General features: G+C 37.8%; 2 protein-coding genes across 3 annotated transcripts in view; one reads left to right on the forward strand and one right to left on the reverse strand.

The window, feature by feature from the left end:
- gnb1l (guanine nucleotide binding protein (G protein), beta polypeptide 1-like) overlaps positions 1-4367 on the forward strand; it is a 38374-nt gene extending 34007 nt beyond the window's left edge. Inside the window, exon 8 of the mRNA XM_026931272.3 lies at positions 2821-4367. Within this exon, the coding sequence (XP_026787073.3) occupies positions 2821-3087 (267 nt within the window). The 3' untranslated portion in view covers positions 3088-4367. The remainder of the gene's footprint in view (positions 1-2820) is intronic.
- A 4816-nt stretch (positions 4368-9183) lies between these two features.
- tbx1 (T-box transcription factor 1) lies at positions 9184-21868 on the reverse strand. 2 transcript variants are annotated; one of them, XM_026931488.3, is made up of 8 exons: positions 21283-21868; positions 19219-19675; positions 15715-15816; positions 14582-14753; positions 13662-13817; positions 11982-12049; positions 11455-11555; positions 9184-10195 (listed from the first exon to the last, which is right to left on the reverse strand). In XM_026931488.3, the coding sequence occupies exons 1-8, from the start codon at positions 21422-21424 to the stop codon at positions 9816-9818; spliced, it is 1578 nt and encodes a 525-aa protein (XP_026787289.1). In that variant the 5' UTR covers positions 21425-21868; the 3' UTR covers positions 9184-9815. The 2 variants fall into 2 exon arrangements, with proteins under 2 accessions (XP_026787289.1, XP_026787290.1); XM_026931489.3 differs by having other exon boundaries at positions 19219-19624; positions 21283-21867.
- Positions 21869-22147: the final 279 nt, after the last annotated feature.

Below are 22147 nucleotides of genomic sequence, written 5' to 3' on the forward strand. Positions count from 1 at the left end.
TACTAAAAAAAAAAAAAAAAAAGGGTGCCTAAGACTTTTGCACATACATATTTAGTACAGTTTAGAATTGTTTCTCTGAATTCCTATGAATTTGTAAGTACTAAGGCCACTTAAACCTAACCATTACCACTCATACAGGCTAGATTATGCCAGTTTCTAAGAATTGTGCTAACACTAGTAGTAACATTAATTATTCACAATTTTCTGGTTGTCTTATTTCTGAAAGTTGTTAAGTGCTAAGACTGCTAATACTCATCCACAGTGTTAGACTTGGCTTTTGTGAATTTTGTTTAATTGTTAAACACTAACACCAGCAAAACTCACCCTTAACTGTAACTGTGGCAATTCTGAACATTTTATACAAATTGTATGCGTATGTGAAAGTATATAAATTACTAAACCTCACGTATATGCATAAGCTTAACTAATGCTTAACATGAATTTCTATAAAATTGCTCAGAGTTAATGATGATTAAACACACCAATTGTGGTAACATTATGTTTATGTTCTGAAAATTTAACTATGCCTTATCTTTATTTTTATGAAATGCAAAATGTTAATACTGCTAAAAACCAAACCACAGTGCTAAAACAAACTATTCTGTTGTCTACGCTTAAAACCCTGCTTAGAAATGGTTAGGAATTTGTATTTTTGAATCATGGACTTTGGATCCTGAGCCTGTATTACCATTTATCTGAGCTGTCCCTTTTTTTTTTTTTTTAACCCATGCATTAAAGTGATATTTGCTAGCGTTTCTGACATACAGTGCTTTTGCCAGTGCATTCCTCTCCTCTCTCGCTTTGGGAATACCTGGCTGCTTTATATCTTCCACATGCACGCCCGAATGGCTCTGATTTTGCAAGCAGGAGCACGAGCACGCTGACAAATCCTTCACTGTCTCCAAACACAGACGAGTCCATCAGTCTCTCCGGACAATGCTTATGAAGTCGATTTTACGCTCGGCCGTTTGATTCCAGCATCGAGACCAGATGCCTCTCGTTGAGACGCAAAACACACACAGGCATGCAAGCACACATGCACATGTATACATTCAAAAATATATTCATTATAATTACACACAGTATGTACTTTTGCTCAACACACACACAAAAAACCTGCAGTATTGCTACATGTGTATTTATTTGCGCACACACACACGCACACACACATCCCTACTTGCTTAATAGGGAATACACTATTTGTGTTTACACTATTATGTACCACACATATGCATACATATAAACACACATACTGTATATATTTGTGTACACAAATACATGCAGTCTTGCTACAAATACACACACACACACACACAGAATTATTTACTTATACAGTGTCTCTTGCCAATGACTACAAACACACACATATATGTGTATATAATAAATACAGATCTACACATTATAGTTGCACAGATTGGTGTGCATGGGAAGAGGTCATGCTTAAACAGATGCATGCACTTACACAGACGAAGACTTACGTCTGCTCACTCAATAATACACACACGTGTAGAGCATACGGCATGTGGCCGTTCGTGCAGCACGTACCTTCGTGTCTTTGCACCAGAGAGCGAGTGAAGATAATGATCTCGCTGTAATACTTTACAATATGTCACAGTGCTGCCCATTATGGAGATTTATCTGGTCTCCGAGCCGCCGTAGATCACAGAGGCTCTGTAGATCGGTAACGTTTAGCAGGCGGCCATTTCTTCCCCTTATTTATTGGGTCCCCTACGCCGCTGCCCACGGCTTTTACTGTCAAAGGCAACACTTAAAGAAATACAGAACTTCCCAATGAAAGCTTTCAGCAAAATAGCTTAGCTTTTTCTTTTGCTCTTTTGCACATTCTGTCCGTCAAAGACAGTTTAGCCAAGCCTTTTTTGCTTCTTACTCCAAACCAAATAGTCATAGGAGAAACGTTTCAATGTTTAGCGGGTGATGAGTGAATCGCTGGAGTCGTGTGCAGATTTCCTCTGCCAGGTCTTTTGGGAGTCTGTCATCGCATCAGCTGATTGGTGGATCTGGTCACAGATCTTAGCTTTGTTCAGGGTTTTTTTTTTTTTTTTTTTTTTTTTTTTTTAATGCCTGTGAATACACAGTAATTCGAATCACTAAACAACAAGCTCATTTGTCTCACTTGTTTACTAGTCACAAAATTAAATAGTAATTCCTCTTCGCTATCCAAGACCGATTGACCCGGGCGAGGCTTGATTCATTTAGATTTTGTGTGAAAGCAAAGATTAAGGGTGTATTTCATACATTAGTTTGTGACAGAGGAGTTTCTATTCCTAATTTATTCTAACAAGTAATGGGCTAATTAGCCATTTGTACAATCTTGGCAGGCTGCACAAGGGCTGGATCAAGACTTGAAAATAACAGCCATCGAGAATAGTTTACTTTGTTTCTTTAAATTGTTTACGTTCTAGCAGGAACACTAGCAAGACATAGACATAGCTTCAAGTGATTCTAAGGTACTCTCCATTTTACCCCTTTGTTTCTGGTGTCAACGAAGAAGTTGGTCACTACTCTGTGACTTCCACATTTGGTCTATGTTTTTATCGAAGCAAAGTACTGTGACAACAAATCCAGTCCCCGCACAAGACTAAGAAATTCAGGGTTGAAGGTTGCTCAAATACCCAACAGTGATTCTCTGGAAGTCCTAACATTTGAAACTTCCTGTTACTAAGACAGAACCTTAACCACAGTGTTACCATGGCATACAAGTACAGTTCAAGCCTGCTCTTCCAATTTGGCCGTTGTGATTGTTTGTAACCAGCCAAAACATCCCAGCTAACCTTGAGCTCCTTCCTTGTGGCTCCACAGATTCAGGACTCTGTGCCATTGACCAATCCTGGAGTGGCCCATCTATGTGTCCGTGGTGATGGTAAGATCGTAGCAGCAGCTGGCTGGGACGGAAGTGTGCGGATTTTCAGCTGGAAGAGGTTGAAGCCACTTGCTGTCCTGCAGCACCACAAAGATTTGGTTCACAGTGTGGCCTTCTCTGACCATCTGGAGCCTTCGAAACGTTTGATGGCAGCAGGATCGAAGGATCAGCGCATCAGTCTCTGGTCTATTTACACAGAGAGCTGAGTTACGAATTAACCGTCTTCACTTCCTAGGGTGCAGAATTCTAATGTATGAATATTAAGGTTACAATGAAGCATATTAGCAGTTTCTCCCTCTCGAAAGGTTCTTGCTAACTTGCATCGCATTACAAGAAAAGTGGGTTTTGAACAGGCTTAAAAGTTTGAGCTTGGCACACAGAAACACACAAAGCACGATGATGGATTTTATGACTGGGGTTCTTGTGCAGCCCTGTACTTCCAGCCAGAAGGATGAACAATCAGTAATAATCAATTAAATAACTGAGACGTGAATGGAGTGAGTCTTTAAGAATACTTTCAGAAAACCCAGAGACCATATGCCTATTAATTCAAGCCATGTGTTCCAGCATGGCTCCCATTTCTTTGTGTTTATCTGTGGCTATTGAAGTTAACACAAGTCTCCATCTGCTCTGCACTCCAGGCCTGATCTAAATCCCAGAACACAGTGACTGAGCATCCTTCACCAAACACCATCAAACCCAAATGTTGGGTTGGTCTTGTCATACCTGTATGTGAATGTTGGAAAACATCTTGAATGTTCTTCACCATTCACACGGGTTCATTAAGCTTGGCAGTTCTTTTACTGGAACGTAAGCCAAGCCGAATGACATCTGAGTGGTGTGTAGTGGAAAATGTTAGTGTTTAATAAAGAATGTTGGGTTGATGTGTTTTGGGAGCTAGCATACAGCATTACTGCTGAAACACTTCTACATCAAGTGGCATCCTGAAAAGAACAATCTCTTGTCAGGTAATTCATTAGCCGTCTTTACCAAGCTTAAAGCTCAAAAGGTCAAACGTTTTGTTTCAATTCATCAAGCATGGTCAACTTAATACCACACAAACACAAACTGGCTGTGTTTTAATCTGTTATATTGTCAGCCGCAAAGCTGAACCGTTTTCCCTCTACACTGTTTGCTTTCCTGCTTCGATAGATTTGTATTTGCACTCGCAGGTCGCACCTGAGTGGCTGTGCATAATTCACGGCTTGTTTTCTTAGAAACCGGTGGCGAGCTTAAACGCTGCCCTGTGGACTGACCCTGCCTGCATTCATCACACTGAGTTAATCAGTAGCGCACGGACAGGCCTGTTTGTTAGCAAGATTCATTGGGGCTGCTTAGCCAAGAAAAAAATCTGTTGAAGCGGGCAAATGAATTGTGACACTGATTGTGTTACTGTGTTTTATTACACTGAAATCTGTTCTAATTCATGAGTGAGAGTGTGAAAGATTAATCAACTTGTTTTTGAAATAAATGAGTTTTGTTTTTATTTTACTGTGTGCTGTTCTTTCACAAATTCACCAGGGCTATATTTAGGATAGCTATTACTCCTTCATGAACACACACTCAGAAATAAAGGTACCATACAGTACTTTTCATTGTCACTAGGGTGGTTTATACCTTTATACATTTATACCTTTATCTAGGAAGCTGTATGTGGTGTATCTTTAATTAGCTTTTAGGAAAGGTTTCGAGGTACATCAGTGGTCTTTAAGGTCTAATTATGTACCTTAACTTATTTTTTAAATTTAAACATGCATACTAAAGGTACAAAACATGCAGAACATGTACCACTGATGGCACCAACCCACTACCTTTATTTCTGAGAGTGCAGGGAACACCAAAGCATTTTTTTCCGCCATTATCTAAATTTTCCCTCCACAAACTAAATTTCCTGTGACTTTTTTTTTTTTTTTTTAAATCTCGCTTTACTGTCATTCAAATGCCATCATTTACTTCACATGCAGCATTCAAGCAACTATAAAATTAATAATAGTTCAAGTTCAAGGTGTTTTTTTTTTTTTTTTTTTTTTTTTTTTAAAGTCACGCGGGGATTCACGCGCCTCTTCCCTCAGACGAGGTGGCGGGAAAACATCAAACCCTCGCGCGCAGTTTGGAATATCCCATCAGACTGTACCGGAAGAAGACGGGGGGTTTCTTGTAGAGGAAAAATAACAGCGGGCGAGTCGCCGGCCGGAGGAAGGTGCAAGACAAAACCACTTCAATTCACTATGGACCTTCACTAAGTCGGTCCTTGTCATCTCTGGACATCCTTTCGAAGTTTCGTCCGTGACCTCTGGCCGCGACTCCCCCCCGAAATGATAATGGTTTCCTACCTCCTTCTCCTGTAGACTTTGAATCCACCCAACAAAGCCTTCCGCTATCTGTCTGTAATAAATCACATCGCCGGTGTTCATGCGCATGCGCGAAGGCGCCACCACTCTCAAACTGTACTTTATTGCCTTTATAGTGCATCATTTTGTTTTTGTCTGAAAACAATCTTATTAAACCAATGTACTACCTAGAGTTAGTGTCTAGTCGATGTACACTGGTTTTCATAAAGTTTTTTTTTTTTTTTTTATAAATGAAAATCATCGTGAACTACTATCCACTACTGTTTAATATTACAATACTTGACTGGTTACTGGTTTAAATGGACTGTTCTAGTCGCACTTCTTTTTTCTTAAAGGTTATTTTAGTCATTAGAAAGCTCAACCACGTTTAAAAGCAAGTATACACAATGACAATCTCAACCTACCTGCAATTTTAATAAAATAATAATAATTTAAAAAAAAAGTGTTTGGAATATAATGAGTTTGTTTTACACTGCAACTCTGAAGTTTTGGAACTTCTGCTTAGAAATAATAATAATAATAATAATAATAATAATAATAATAATAATAAAGAACTCTGGGAAATAAAGGTCGTTGGGGTGGTATCAATAAGAGGACATATTTTGTTTCTTAAATTATTAAGGTATCTTTAGGTACAAAACACTTTTCCATGGAACAGTCCTCATCTGAGAGTAAAGCCTGTATCAAAACAGTACATCATTACTAGCCGCGTTTTATTTTGACATTATTAATAAGTGCTTTTTAACAGTGTAGTCATTCAAGAAGTCAATAAATGCCTCTGGCAACAAGTACCTGCCGTGCATAGTGCTAACACTTCAGCTCCTGAGGTCACAGAGGTCATTCCTCTATTGTCCTCCCACTTCAGCAAGCCTCCATTAGCAGTACAGGACAAACTGGGTATTGTGTTCAGGGCTGCTGAGGGTTAGACAGGGGGAAGAGATGAGCACTTTCATGACCCCCAAGCTAATTTTACACCTCACAAATCCCAGCTTGTGTCTCCACGAATCCCAGTTAAAAAAATATATATATAATGTATGTATCACCGTCGTCTTGGTGATGTGTTGTTATGTGTTTTGACGTGTTATTATGTGCTGTTATGTGTTATGACGTGTTATTATGTGCTATTATGTGTTATGACATGTTATTATGTGTCATGTTCGGCACAAAATGTCCGTCAGCGATGGCTAATGTGGCGTAAAATAAGAGAGAAAACGGAAAATGTGATTCACAAAGCCTTTAGTCTGTGAAACTCCTCATTACGTTCTTCTAAATGTGTCCGATCAGATTTAGAGCCTGTTTAATTCTGTCTAAAAGTGTTTATAATAATAATAATAATCATCATCATCATCATCATCACCATCTTTATCTGTAAGAGACTCACATGCTTCTAGATCATTTTAGATTAAAGAAACAAAACTGTTTACAAGCTAAACATTGTTTATTAGTTTTGGCTTCATAGGCATTTCACGACATTTCCATACTAATCTGCAGAAATCACAGATTGCTGATCTTTTAACTGTATAAATTAGGAGGTAATAGATTTTTTTATAGTGAATTAATAAATTGAGAAACAAACTTTCCTTTTTTTATTGACAAATTATGCTATTCTTATTTAATAACTTTAATTAACTTGAAATATATTGGTGGATATAACCATAGTACTAACTTGTTATTTACTTCAGTTTGGCATTTTATAAAAGCAGCTGAGATCAAAGATTTTTATTGTCGGGGAGAAAATAATTTTTATTGTCGGGGGAGAAACAATCTGCTGAAAAGCTTTTAAACCATTTTGCGGCGGTTTAATCGCAATAAATATTGATTTAATTTTTTAATTCTGTTTGTAACCGTGATTTAGTGATTTCTAAAAGTAGAAATAATCCCAGATTTAATCTGTAAATCGTAGTTATAGAAGTTATTGCTACACCGTTAGGTATTATTATTATTATTATTATTATTATTATTATTATTATTAAATTTTCAACAATTAATTAATTAATAATTAATAATTAGCCTACTAACAATGCGACTAGTTATATTTTTAAAATTCTTCGTCTGTAGCTTTTAAAGTAGGTCTATCATGTAGTCAGCTGGAAGTAATTATTACCCAGATGTTGACGTGGTGTCTTTTTTTTTTTCTTTTTTTTCCGTGCTTATCCCACCACTTTTCCGGTGGGGTAACTGGTGTCCTGTGCGCTTATTTTTTGCCCATCAAAGACAGCTCGCGGAAGTATCCATGTGGCTCATATAGATATATGCACTCTGTGTGTGTGTGTGTGTGTGTGTGCTCACCTGCTAGCTCTGTGCTTGCATCAAGAACAAACACAGCTGTGAGGAAGAGTGCCACTGCCCGGTGTCCTCACGGGGCAGAATCATTCCCGGGAGTCCCGGTGCTCCAGACTGCCCCTTCCTGCCCTCTGATAAAACCCAGGAGGAGCTGTTCATGACTAACTCTGACCATAATAACACAAGCTATAGAGCTGCATTATAATACACTCTAATGTACTATAACACTTATTAAGATGTATGTTACAGTGACATTAACCTTACATCACAGTTAACACAGTAAATATATTACTCTTCTTAAATTACTGCTGTTCTAATAAGTGTGTCGTTTTTTTAGACCTGTCTTTTTTCCTCATGAATCATAATCCCTTGTAGGTCTTACTGCTTCTCTCTCTCTCTGTCTTTCTGTCTGTATGTCTGTCAGTTTACACAACCTGGAGGTTTTTTTTTCTTCTTTTCTTTCCTATGAAAGTGTTACCTGAAGCAAAAAAAAAAAATTATACGAGCAATTAGTCGTCACCCAAATTGCTGGAAACATTGTTTAACCTTTGACACGGCAGAAAGTCATTAGGTGTCAGAGGTCACAGCTTGTTTTCCTCTCCGACAGGCACTTTGTGGAAAAAATGGGAGGAAAAGTGAGATGCAAAAATAGAGTTAAATCAGGATGTGGTAATGGCTCATGTTCTGCCTTGTGAAAATCATTTTGTCTTTTTTTATATTTGATTTTATTTTTTTAGGTTATTTATTTTTGATATTTGCTCCTAAGAATAGATCTTAGGCCTGAACATTAAATTTTATTGCAAACGATTTTCCTAGATATTTGTATGTTTTAATAATTTCTATATAAATGTTGTTACAGATTATTATGTAGCATCATCATCATCATGACATTTTTTCTACATTTCATGATGCTTTTATTATATTATAATAAATATTTCATAGGTGTATATACTGCTACATATTATGTTTTATAGCACCTGTCCATAAGCCTGAAGGGATTCAGATGTACTACCAAACGGTTGAAGCATGTTATTCTTTACAAAATGAAAAACAAAACCATGAAACATCTGATGTTATCTTTGGTGCTGCTGTTTTTTTTTTGTCTTGTTTTTTTTTTTTGTTTGTTTTTTTTAAATTCAAGTTTCTTCATAATAGATCAAAAGATTTTCATATCCAGTCGGTGATGTGCAAATTCTTGTTTTGCCCAAGGAACCGGTGTAGAATCTATGTTTGAAAAATGTAAACACGCGCGTGTGGCGGCCTGCACGGCGCAGGTGGACTGACGTGTCTCTTTGATGCCTTTGCAAGTATGAATTGTGTTAAATTGTCAAGCCACTGTTTGCCAGACGACTCCGGATTTGCTGTCCGGAATAACTCTGCGGTCCTGTCTCTCTCCCTCCCACCTTCCTCTTCTCTCTCCCTATGTGTGAGGTGAACTTTATGTTTTTGTTGAATGAACCAGCTATAATTTTTATGCATTTGGTTTGCAGTGTAATGAAAATGAAATCATGAACATGTTAACGTTTCAGCGCTACCTTTCCAAATCAAACATGTATTAATCATGTTTAGACACACACACGTAGAGCAAAGGAGCCTTTTGCCCCCTGGGCTGTAATTAGATAAAGCCCTTGGGGAAATCTGACAAGGACTGAACAAGGTAATGGAAAATGATGTTGAAAGTAAAACATTTAATGCTTATTTTACAGATTCAGCTAGGTCATTCTGTCCAAATTTACTTTGAACCGCAGTAAGTCAGTGCCATGGTACAAGCTTCTCCAAGTTGCTTAAGATGGCCTAGTGTTTCAATGGATAGTAACTCAATCAGGAACAACAAAAAAAAACATAAAATATCCCAAGGCGTCTCAACACCTTCAGATCAGAGCAACATGCAAACGTCCTGCCTACCTAGAAGCTCGATGGGCTCAAGAATATATAACTTATGGCTTTTTTTAAAAGCAAAAAAAGTGCATCCAACACAAAATATCAATTCCAGTCCGCAATAATGCATTACTTCTTATTGTGCTGGCGTCTATACTGTAGTCTTCAGATCCTCTTTCGCCCTTTTAAAAATCTGATAGTGTAAAAGTCACCAGGGCAAATGGGAGCTGACCTCCATTCCACCAGGCCTTTCAGGTTTTTCCGTAAATACATTTCTCCGTTTAATAAATATGGCCGTTCATCCATCTCTTTCCAAAACTCAACCCAAGCTTTGGACATGGAGAATTGTAGGTGTGTATATGACAGAGAACGCGACCGTGTGTCTCGAGGTGTCTTTGATTTGTCTTTGTTGTTGTGAGTCATTATCTCGGCCCGTAGTCATAATTCGGTGGCGCACTGCCGGTTGAGTACATGTTGGCTGTGGCTGGGTTCATGTGAGGGGGGTAAGTGTGACCCCGGATGCTGGGTAAAGGGTACGGAGTCGCCCTGGTTTTTGCCCCTAGGTAGTGTTCATAGGTGCTGGGGTATTTGTAGGGGTGATGGTGCAGCGTGTCCGCAGCCTGGTGCCCGTCGATACGCAGTTCATGAGGCGGACTACGAGGTCCGGAGGTGAGGGGGACGGCATGGAGGCCGCCCGGCACCGGCAGGGCGGGGCTGAGCACACGGGACATCAGCTGGTGGGCTGGGTCAGCATGGATGGGTGTGCCGTTGGGGTCACGGTCGTAATCTCTCCTGCTGTCCTCTGTGGAAAGAGTGAGAACAGCTTGTTAAAATCTTATTGTTAGATTAAGTGTCCACTGTGTATGTGCCAATATTTAATTTCATAACAGGAAAAATAAGTATGACTAGGCAGCTAATTTAATATAGTTTAACATAATTTTTTAAACTGATACGTTGGTACTCTCAGAGAAAAAGAGTACTAAACTGTATCTTTCCTTGTTGCTACTCTTTTTGTACCTTTAATGTCTACCTTTCAACTGGAAATGTGGATATAATGTACCTTTAAAAATGGTTTAAGGTACATAATTGGGCAGTTATTACCTTTTAGGGTAAGGTTTAAATTTACACTACATACACCTTTGTAGGAAAAAGATACATACTAAAGGGAAAAAGGAGTAGACTTAAGGGTACCACACCAACAACAAGGAACAGTACAGTTTTATGGAACAGAACTGTAATGATGGCGTAACACTATGATGAAATGTTGAATATTGTGGCATTGCACATCCATATGATCAGCACATGCTTAGTGTTTATAATTTTTTATAAATCAGGGTCTGTATAATTGTACAACTGTGCAACCCAGAGGTCAGCAGATTATTAACAGTGACATTAACATTAACAGTGTATCTCAGGAAAATCACAGTGGCTTCGAGCGCTTCAGCCGTCACTCCAATGGAAATGTTTTAGTACAATTGGGTTTGCTGTTGGGAAATGAAGTGTGCTGTGAGGCAAGGTAAGTTATAGGTCTCATCTGCCAAACAGGCTAATGCGCTCAGGAAATCGCTGTTCCACAGAGCCCGAGTATGCGAGGGGGGAAAATGGCAGGGAGGATGTTTTTGGTCTGTGCGGCGCATGTCCTCTGGGCATGCAGCTGTTCAAACTTCTGTGTATTGAGGTCTGCAATCTGCCAACTGAAAATATTAAGTGTTTGGCCCTGTGGAATGTATTTTTCAGAAATAAAATGTCACCACTATGTCTGATGCTGGTGTGCTCTGATGCCAAATCACAGTAATGGCTTTTCAGGGGTGGTGGTGTCTATTATTGCTGCAGCATGCATTTGCAGGACATATGTTTGTATTCAGGTAGCAACTGAATATTCAGAGTTCTTGCACATGTACATGGCGTAGCAATAAACAGCAAGACTTGGAAATTGCACAGAAGGGTTAGTCATGAAATGTGTACCGATCAAGCATGTTATCTCAATCTATATTCATTTTATTTTTTTAAAACACCCCAACTGTAAACTCATTTGAACAGATTTAGATGGTTCATAGCTACCTTTCTCTGTACCGTTCTGCTGCGGGGGAGAAGACATTGGGTTCCTTGTCCGAGCGAAAGCACTGATTATTGGCAGCGAGCCTGGCCTGTGATTCCTGGGCCTGAAAATGAACACAAAGCAGTCAGTAGAATAAACACACAATTAAATAACTGTATGTGTTTATAACTGTACTCATACATCTGCTTATACATTCCACATTCAAACCTTCACAAAAGCTAAATATCTGAATACTGGGTCATGTTAACACTTACTGGCAACATTAGTCTTTACAGTTTCCTTTTCTTTACAGTGCTGTTTATTATACGTGTGTTTCCCAGTATTCAAGTTCTTTGTTAATATACAGCTAGTAACATAAATACCTTGTTGCAGTATCATAAGTGTTACCTTTTTTTTTTTTTTTGATCATCCTCAAATCATATTAACAGATGTTACACAGCCTTAGATATAGATACAGAAATTAATATATTTGATATTTCTTAAAATATCTACAAATAATTTGGTTTTTGAAGTTATTGTCAATACTTACCAGTCTTCAGGATCACAGTCTCTAAATCCCTTTGCAAATGGATTACTGGCAATTTTTAGCTGTGTTATCTGCCAAATAAAATGTAGGGGGGAAAGGTTAGATAGCACATTATTTTTATTATTATTATTACTATTATTATTATTATTATTAGTAGTAGTAGTAGTAAAAGTTGGATGCATAAATTAGCTTTAATATTTTGTTGTGAATTTAGTAATGCCAAGAAAACTCAGAGAATTAACCAGAATTCATTAATAGGTCTAATAGTTTTCTGAAAATAAGAAATAACTAGTGAAATAAGTGAGCTCCAAACATTACACTTTATCACACTAGTTTTTTAAATTCAAACTGTTTTTTTTATTTTGGATGCTGAGATTTAGCATAAAACTGCATCTTGATGGAGCTAGTGATCCATCTTATGTTTCAAAAGTCTTCATTGTTTATGGGGTATCGTAAATCATGTTATATTACAGCCTCCATGTTATCATTATACCCCTGCTGTCTCATTCCACCATCACAGAAACTGCTGCTTGCTTTACTTTTCACTGGATTTTGTTTTGCTAACAAAATGCTAACAAGACTGCTAATTTCATTCCCTAGACTAAATATCAGTTTAGGTGTTTTCTTCTCTCAGCTTTTTTTTTTTTTTTCAAAGAAACATAACGAGTCTTGTAGGGTTTTTTTTCCCCTAACAAATAATTTAAAATATTTAATATTTTCTTTAATCAAAGAAATTATTAATCTTTAATCAAACTAGCTAGCATTAACGCTAAGCACTAGATGTGCGCGCGCGACATTCCGGAGCAGCACGTTAAAAGCGCGCGAGGTCAAACTGATAGAAGACAGAGCAGGAAAAGAAGGAGGAAAGAAAGACAGAGAGAGAGAGAGAGAGAGAGAGAGAGAGAGAGAGAGAAAAAAAAAGACACACCAGCTGCGCCCTAACTTCACTGATATGACAGTGGTGAGGGGGAAAACCCCTTCATTCAGCACATACACTAGACATCTGCGCGAGATATTTGAATTTTTATGCTAACTGTTTCGATAGTTTAAGTTAGCAGCTAGTCAAAGTGTTGCACTGTCGCGTGAAATATTTTACACAATCATACCCATAGTCCAGAGTTTAAAAAACTACATGCAAGCATTCGTTTTTTTATCGATATAAATGTATAAATAAGTAAATTTATTTAGGTTTATAAAGTCAAGTCACCTTGATTTAGCTTATAGTGCGCATTTAAAAGAGAACTGTGCACAATAACATCAAGTATATATAGATGCCTCAAACAGAAATCATAAATAAAATACAAAATAAATGGTCTGTTTTTGCTCATCTTGCTTATCTTTCTATTTTAATTTTAGACCAACGCCACTGATTTGATGAACCAGCAAAGTTTCTGCAGGTCTAGCTCATTTCATGCACTATTCCTACACATTCTCATGTGTTGATTCTGCAATATGAATTTAGCAGTAAGCCAATTTCAGAAACAGTCCTCGCCACAGAAATGGTTTCCTTCAGGCCTAAAAGCCGCCTTAAGCCCCGCGTTGAGGATTGAACTGTGGTTATTTTTGAGCAAAACAAATAAACCAGCATTTCAGTTTACTTGCCTTCCAACACAAGAGCCCTGCTTGTCACATGGGCGTGCTAGAAGGACCTGGTGATAAATCAGCGGGTGAGTGAGTTCCTACCCTGTGGTTCTGGTAGGCTGTGACTGCTGTGAAGCGGGTCTCCTCGAAAACAAACGTCTTATAGTTCTCCTCTGCGTACTTCTCACTGTCCTTGCGTGGGTCGACGTAGACGACATGAAACCTGGGCTGATATCTGTGCATGGAGTTCAGGATGATCTGCAGGAAGGGACAAACAGAGGGGTTAGAAATCCGATGGATCATAAGAAATAAAAATAAATATAAATACAAATACGAAAATACATATACTTAACAAACCGCTAAAAAAAATCCCTAAACAATACTACTACTACTACTACTACTACTACTAATAATAATAATAATAGTAATAATACACTGAATACCTGCCGCGCTGGCATTTCCCGACAATATCCTAATTAATTATGCATTATGCTAATGATCCAATCAACCAATCACTACAAGCGTCCTGAGCGTCTCGGCCAATCGCAAAGGCTTTAATGTTTATTTGCAGCTGTAGAGTGACGCAGTGGCCGTATTTGCGTACACACACGCACACACACACACACACACACACACAAATGATAGCATTTTACAGCTGGATGCAACTTGCTTAAAGGTACCAAACGTGGCCGTGGTGCAGTTTTTTGGATTTTATTTTAAAACGACTTCTGCTTCTGACTTTTTTATTTTTTTTCTTGTCATGAAATACCACCTTTCTTTCTCTATCTTTGTGAAAAATGTTAGTCTGTATTATAAAGCAGTCCTTAATATGTAATTGATTAAAAGCTTCTTGCATTAAAAATACAGGTGATCCATATTATATTTTAAGCATTGTCATATAATATAATATAATATAATATAATATAATATAATATAATATAATATGAAAGCCTAAGCGTATCCGATAGCCTATATGCAGACTACTGAATGTTTTTTGAAGATTTAGAAACAAATATCCTCACATGTCCATTATCATCCAGTAGATTGTTGGTGAGTTTAAGCTTGTCGAAGGAGACGATTTGTTTCATCCACTGAGCTCCTTTAGCGGGAGAGTCGGGGTGATAGTGAACTCTGCCCGGGGTCGCGGGGTCAGCTTTACCGGCCACCAGCCACGAGGAGCTGTGGAACGCATAGCTTTAATCCAGAGAGAGAGAGAGAGAGAGAGAGAGAGAGAGAGAGAGATGAGCATCACAGTGGCCAAGTGCTTATACATTCAAATAATTCTTACTATGTTTATAGGCTTATAGACGGACTTACATATATACAGTAGGTAACAACAGTTATAACAATATTAAACTTCATTTTTTAATATACTCTAGATTTTAGTATACTCTAGATTTTTAAATATACTCTAGTATTTCATCTGAGTTCTGTATTCTCTATCTGCCTTCTTAATATATTTGCTTTCAAGCTCTTTTAAATTGCCTGCTAAATATGTACAGCAGACTGTTTGTGATTCGAAGGAAGTCTGCACCTGGGATGAAACACTGGAGTATATTAAAGTCATGATTAAAGTATGATTTGGCCTCAGGTTCTAAAAATAGCATCGTGGCTCCCGGGCTGAGAGCGGTATTAGTGCTGCACAACATATCATTTATTAATCGGTGCAATATTGTGCAAAAGGCTGCAAAATGTATGTATGAAAAAAAAAAGTACATTTGGGACCTAATAGCTTCTGAACAATAGCTTAATGCTTTGTTGCGTTCTGTAATTATTCAGTGACGATCCGACAAATAGGATTCGATGTATTCCAGCTGATTAAGTGGACATTTGAATCATCCATATCCACATATCCCATATGCAGACAGACTGCAGCATCGCATTTTAGTCACTAGCAGACAGGAGGATTACAGGCGAAATAAGAAGAGATAAGAAGTACTGCATAGACTGACGGAGCCGACATTAAACCTACACAATCTGATTCAGCTCAGAAATATGGGTAGCAGTGGTTTTTTTGTTTCCAGCTCCACCGGTAATCACATCAGACTTTAAAATGAACTGTAGACAGTTGTCTCTTACATGTTTATGCGCCAGATTATTTTATAGGCAGTTTTACTTTCTTTTAAGAGAATGCGCGAATTGTCGGGCAACTTACCGATACCGTTTATCATCGACTGGTAGGAAATCCATTAAAAGCATGTAGTCAGCCATTGGGTCCATCCCAAATATTTTCACTTGGAAAGTAGGAAACATTCGTCTGGAAAAGAGGAAAAGTAAACAAAAGTAAACAACACTTTGTTAGAATATTTTATTAAGAGAACAGTAATTGAGATATTCAGTAATATGGATCAACAACATTTACCAGTGTATTGCATTTATTTCCGCTCTAAACCTTTTATATATATATATATATATATATATATATATATATATATATATATATATATATATATATATATATTTTTTTTTTTTTCCCAGTAGTAATATTGTAATATTTACATTGGGGTGTATAAACTAAAATTACTGGTGTTTTATTATGTATATATAGATGTATTTTTTCATCCATACTGTAAAATGTACAGAGTATTGATTGGATTTGGCCGAAAAAGCTGTGTTTTTTTTTTTTTTTTTTTTTTTTTTTTTTTTTTTTTAAATATTTGATATAGAGTAGTATTTAATTTCGCCCTGGTATTTTTCCATTGCAGAATGAAACAATACCCGACTTATATTTTCTGCTTTGAGGCGCATAGAAATCCTTTTTTTTAAACATATTTTTGTTATGTATTTGGTATTTAATGTCACTCTATTTCTTCCCTCTTTTGTGTCTTTCACTCTCCCACCATCTCCTTCCCTCTAGCCACAAATTTGGCCTATAAGTAAATAAATCAGTGCGGATTTTTTTCCCTGCTGTTTGGGAGTGAAAGTGATCCTCCAGCTCGTCGCTCCATTAACATCAGAGTGTATTCAGAGGTGCAGTTGTGCTCAGGTGAGGCTAAAGTAGCTCTGAAAGTGCTTTCTCGAGGATCTGATGTTGGGAAAGTTTTGGGAGTGACAGATTACCCTGCACACACTGGACAAGCATGCAAAATAATCCCACTGCAACGCTAATAAAATCTCTTTTCCCTCATCTGTGTTTCTTGGCATATCCCACATGGAACATAAGGAGTTATAGTGCAAATCCAATAAATGTAATAGACAATAATCATGTAACCAGAACCAGAATCTGGCTTGAGAAGAGGATTTTGCGCGTGCAAACAGAAATGAATTCGCTATTAATTCACCCATAACTATTTAAGAAGATGAGTAACAGTGAGCACGGTCTGTAAGGTCTTTCAGTATGAAATGTTTATCTCTGCACTGAGGCTCGTTTTATCATTTTTATTATATTTTAAATATTACTGTCCCCTCCTGATCAATATAGATAATCAAAACGCCATTTAACGCCCAATGCACTGCTTATAGCTTCTCCAGGCCCTGTGAAGATCTACAGACCACTATCCTGTGAGTAACAGTATTATTATTATTATTATTATTATTATTAAATGTTAAATCATTCCAGATACTGTTTTAATTTTAAACTTCATGCTTAAAAAGCATATAGATTATTATTGTGTTATTTGATTAACACTCTGAAATCTTGAAGGCAAAATTATAGTAAAATATAAAAATGTAATTTAAAAAAAAGCATTTTGCGGTTATAACCTTCACATTAATAATGTTGCATGTGATGTATTAATGTTTTTTTTCCTTTCCCCTGACTCGAAAACAAAACAGTCATTTCCACATTATGTTTTGAAATACCTTAATGTTAAAAAAAAAAAAAAAAAAACAGAAAAAAAAAAGAAAAAACGTGAACTATTTTCCTGCTGATCATTTTTAGTGCAGTGAAATCATACCCGCCGTCTGCTCTTATCTCAACATCGTATTTCAGCAAAGTTTTGTGAGCATACTTGTTTTCTGAGGGCTCTCTTTCCCTTTCTCTCTCTGTCTCTTTCTTTTTTCTTTTATTTTTGGAGTGAACTATCCGAAACGTTTCGTTCTCTCAGTTAGCTTGAAGGCGAAAACAGCTTCAGCTTCACTGGCATTTTGTCTTTCTAACAGATTTTCCTCTTTTGTCCAGTAATTCTATAATTAACTGAATATTTAGGTTAAAAAAACAAAAACAAAGAATGTTTCAAATCACAAGCTACTTATCTCCACTGTATTTTATTAATATTATTAATATTATTATTTCTCTTGAGTCTATACCTGATATTACTTACAAGCTATCTGAATCAATTACATGAAAATGAACGAGAGCCTTTATTTATATTATTAGTACTGTTATGTAATGCGACGTTAAACGTAATATTAACATCATAATAATGAATTTAAAAATGTATCATACTGGGATAGGGCTCGTTTTTCCATGAGTCAGCTCCTAGCATCGTGTGGTAAATTATTATTAGTGATGATTTGTAGTTTTTTTAAGCTTGTGCTAAACATCCTTTGAATATTCTAACAGTGTATAAGACACTATTATACATTTTATCCTATCTTATATCAGGGTACACGCGCTAACGCGCGCACGCGCGCGCGCACACACACACACACACTACATTACAGTTTTGCAGGCTTGTGCATTGCTGGCAAAATAGAGTTATTAGTTATAGAGTTATACAAAATATTTAACACTTCAGCTCAGTGTTTATTAGTTTGCAGACTGTGCAGTAAAAATAGTAGTTAATCTGTTTCCTGGTGATTTTCATAAACACCCACATTAATATCGTCAAACAGAAAACCTTAATAATTAATGTGCAGCACTTTTAGCGAGACAAATCCCTAGTGTTAATAAAACAGAACAGAGTTTACCGGTGTAGGGGTTAATGCTGCTTAAGGGTTAATAAATACTTCACTGTACTAGTATTAATAGTTAATAAATACGCCACTGTACTACTGTACTGCTGTTAAGAGTTAGTCAGTATTTCTACTGTATAAGCATTAATAGTTAATAAATACTCCACTGTACTACTGTACTAATTTTAAAGCTTAATAAATACTTCACTGTACCACTGTACTACTACTGAGAGTTAGTCAGTGCTTCTACTGTATAAGTGTTAATAGTTAATAAATACTCCAGTGCACCACTGTACTAGTTTTAAAAGTTAATAAATACTGTAAAGTTCCACTGTATTAGTATTAGAAGTTAATCCACGCTTCTCTGTACCACTGTACTGCTAGTAATAGCTTATAAATACTTCTACTGTATAAGTGTTAAGAGTTAATAAATAGTCCAGTGTTATGTACCACTGTGCTAGTATTATGTGTTAATAAATGCTTCAGTGTGCCACTGTACTAGTGAATTTAACACTCTGCATATTGAGAGTTAATTCAGTTATTGGCAGTATTTGACTATCGGCTCAGTGTTATATAACTCTACAGCTGGAGTTCATGTTCATGAGTGTTAATTTAACATCGCAGGTGTTAATTCAGCCCAGTATTTCAGCATGATTTCAAATCAGAACAACGCCGCATGTGTTAATTCGACACTTTAGACATGTTAATTCAACGCTACCTACATGCTGGAACTGTTTCCCTGCTGGTAAGTGGTCAGCAGGCTGGTGCTCAACCCCGGAAGTGTGTTAACCCGCGGGTTTCAGTGCAGCGCTGAGGTACTCACCTCCCGGCCTTGGTGACGATCATTTCTGTTCCGAGCTGATTAAACTCGTCCCAGAGCGCCTTCATCTCCAGCTGCACGCTGATGTTGGCCACTTTGGGGTTCTTCTTCACCAGAGACTTATTCGGCGTTGAGGAAGAAGAGGAGGAAGATGAGGATGAGGAGGAAGAGGAGCAGCTGGTGGTGCTCGGGTCGCCCTGCGCTGCCTCGGAGCCCGAGTACGGCGGGTAACAAGCGGCCTGTGGGGCAGAAGGGCACGACTCGAAGTGGCCTTCATGCTGGCTGCTGTAGGGATCCCCGGGTGAAGGAGAGAGGTGGTGAGGATGAGGATGGTGGGAATGAGGATGGGGAGGATGAGGATGGTAGCTGCCCGGCGCGTTCAGGCTGTTCAGGCTGCTCGTGGTGAAGGCTGCAACATCGCAAAAATGGGAGAGCTGCGTCAGCCACGGGCTCGAGATGGCTGAAATCATTCCCAAAAACGCAGAAAGCAACAAAAAATTAAAAACAAAAAAAAATTCTTTTTTTCTTTTTTTCTTTTCTTTTTTTTTTTTTTTTAGCACTGCTATGTAGGGTTTCAAAAGCAAACGCAGAAAAAAAAAAAAAAAAACGCACACTCGGATATTTTACACAGTCCGGGATGAATATTCTCAAATTAGTTTTGACATTGGATGAGAAGTCAGAAAATCCGCAAATGTGTTAATAGGAAATAAAATAAAATAAAATAAAATAAAATAGAAGAAATGTTTTAAGAAAAATAATCAAGCTCGCGCGTGTAAATATATTTCCCGAAGCGGCAAAAAAAGCAAAAACTGTTCTCTGCTAACACGCTTCGCGGTGTGAAACGTTCAGACCGGGGAAAATATAAAGCCTTAATAATATAAAGCCATCCAGTCTGTGGTAAAAACGCGTCGTGTCGGTGATCACGAGTTCAGAGCTCGTGCTGTTGTTGTTGTGTGTTTTTCTCTCTGCAACTCCTCCAATCTGCCTCTCCTTCTTCTCCTGCCTGTATGCTAATGCGAAATCCAGACTTACTTCTCTCTTATCTTCTCCCCATAGGGCCTCCCCTTCACCACACACACACACACACACACGCACACACACACACACACACACACACACGCTTGCACGCGCACGCACGCAAATCCCCGGTTCTTGTTTCTATTTAGATAAGGCACTGCAAGGTATACTCTCCTCTCCTTTACCTTTTTTTCCTGACTGTCACTGACTCACCCAACTTTTTTTTTTTTTTCACTTGTTGTGCATTTTACAGATTGCTTATTTCTGAATGAAGATGCATTCTCGTGCTTTTCATCTTCCTGCTCCGGTTAGTGTATTGCAGGTTAAATGGACATGAGGGACAGGTTTAATTTAGACAGTAAACTTGTAAACAAAACTAACATACATTTCAAAAGGTCCAAAATCTCATGTGCTTCTTTGTCCTTTTTTCCCTTCATATAATTTATTTTCCACAGAAATGCTACAAGTCGTGGTCTTACTGCTGCAATGTTCATTTTTAATGTTTTTTTTTTTTTTTAATTTAAATTATTTTTAAGGGTAATCCCAAGATATCATATTCAGCCATAAGTTGGAGTTTGAGTTGTGGTAAATTTGGGTTTATGCATAAAAAATAAAATAAATAAAATTCGCACACACGTTTGAAGACTAATATAATGTACTATTTTTTTGCATATTAATTTTATTTATTTTTATGTTTATTCAGCAACATGTCGTGCAGCCTAATCTGCAACTTTTGCATGTGTCATTTTGTAAAATTTCACTTTCTGTTCTTTTTGCATGCCTTTGCACCCACGCGTTTTTTTCTTTTTTTTTAACTTTTACGCAATTATTTCTGATTAAATCTGAGTCTTCTTCAGACTTACTGCTCTGAAGCCACACGCTTCAGCGTTTTATCTGCATGTGCATGCCTGCAGTGTGCAGCAAGAAATGTAGAAATGTGGAAATGTCTGAACGACGGGCACGAGCGTCTGCGCGAGCCCTCGCCGCTGAGAAAAAAAAACGCAACGCAAGATGATTATTTCTCTCTCTCCCTCTCTCTCTCTCTCTTACCTTCCATTTCCCTGGTCACCGTGCTGTAGTGCATGGTAGTAAAGGATCCGTGTTTGGCAAAAGTCGCGTTTCCTGCTGCTGAAATCAGAGAGTCGATACTGAAAGCGTTTGCTTTTGGAGAAAGAGGACTGCCTTCGTCCATAGGAGACAAATCCTATAGGTCTATAGGATAAGACCAACGTTTTTCCAGACTCCCGCTATTCCCAGTTTTCCCTCTTTTCCAGGCCAGAGAACAGGGAGATCAGCTGAAGAAAGAAAGTTTCGCTGTTTCGTTTGCGGTGTTTTTTTTTTTTTTTTTTTTTTTTTTTTTTTTTTTTTTTCAAAGCCAAGCCATTTCCAGTTCAGCCACACATGGTCTGCTTGTCAGCTCGACTTGTTTTAAACGCCCCGATTAAAAGACTGTGTCCCGACATGTCTCCTGTCGTATATGAAAACAACATTGCTCATCCCGACCAAGGAAAAAAGGAGCGTTTTCTTTCTGCTTTTTAAAGGCGAACTTACCCCCACCATGGAAGAGTCCTGGCTCGATGTGTGCCTGCAGGAGAAACTACTGCAGACAGTGTGTGTGTGTGTGTGTGTGTGTGTGTGTCAGACTGAAAGCTCCACGCCTACTAAAGAAAGTAAAAAAAGACAGTGCATGCTTTTGCATTGGGATGTTTTATTTGAACAGCAGCGTGTCAGTGTGTGTGAATGGAAAGGCTGCACTTGTACTGTAAATGATTCATGATTAATGATTAATTATTAATTATTGCACCTTTCAGATGGAATGCAGAGGGTGTACTGATCACTGCAGTGAAAAATGGAGTGCAGAAAACTAACGCTAGAGATGACAAACCTGTCATATAGTACGTGAACTCACACAATC

This window comes from Pangasianodon hypophthalmus, chromosome 24, assembly GCF_027358585.1.
Source record: "Pangasianodon hypophthalmus isolate fPanHyp1 chromosome 24, fPanHyp1.pri, whole genome shotgun sequence".
Classification (NCBI taxonomy): Eukaryota; Metazoa; Chordata; class Actinopteri; order Siluriformes; family Pangasiidae; genus Pangasianodon; species Pangasianodon hypophthalmus.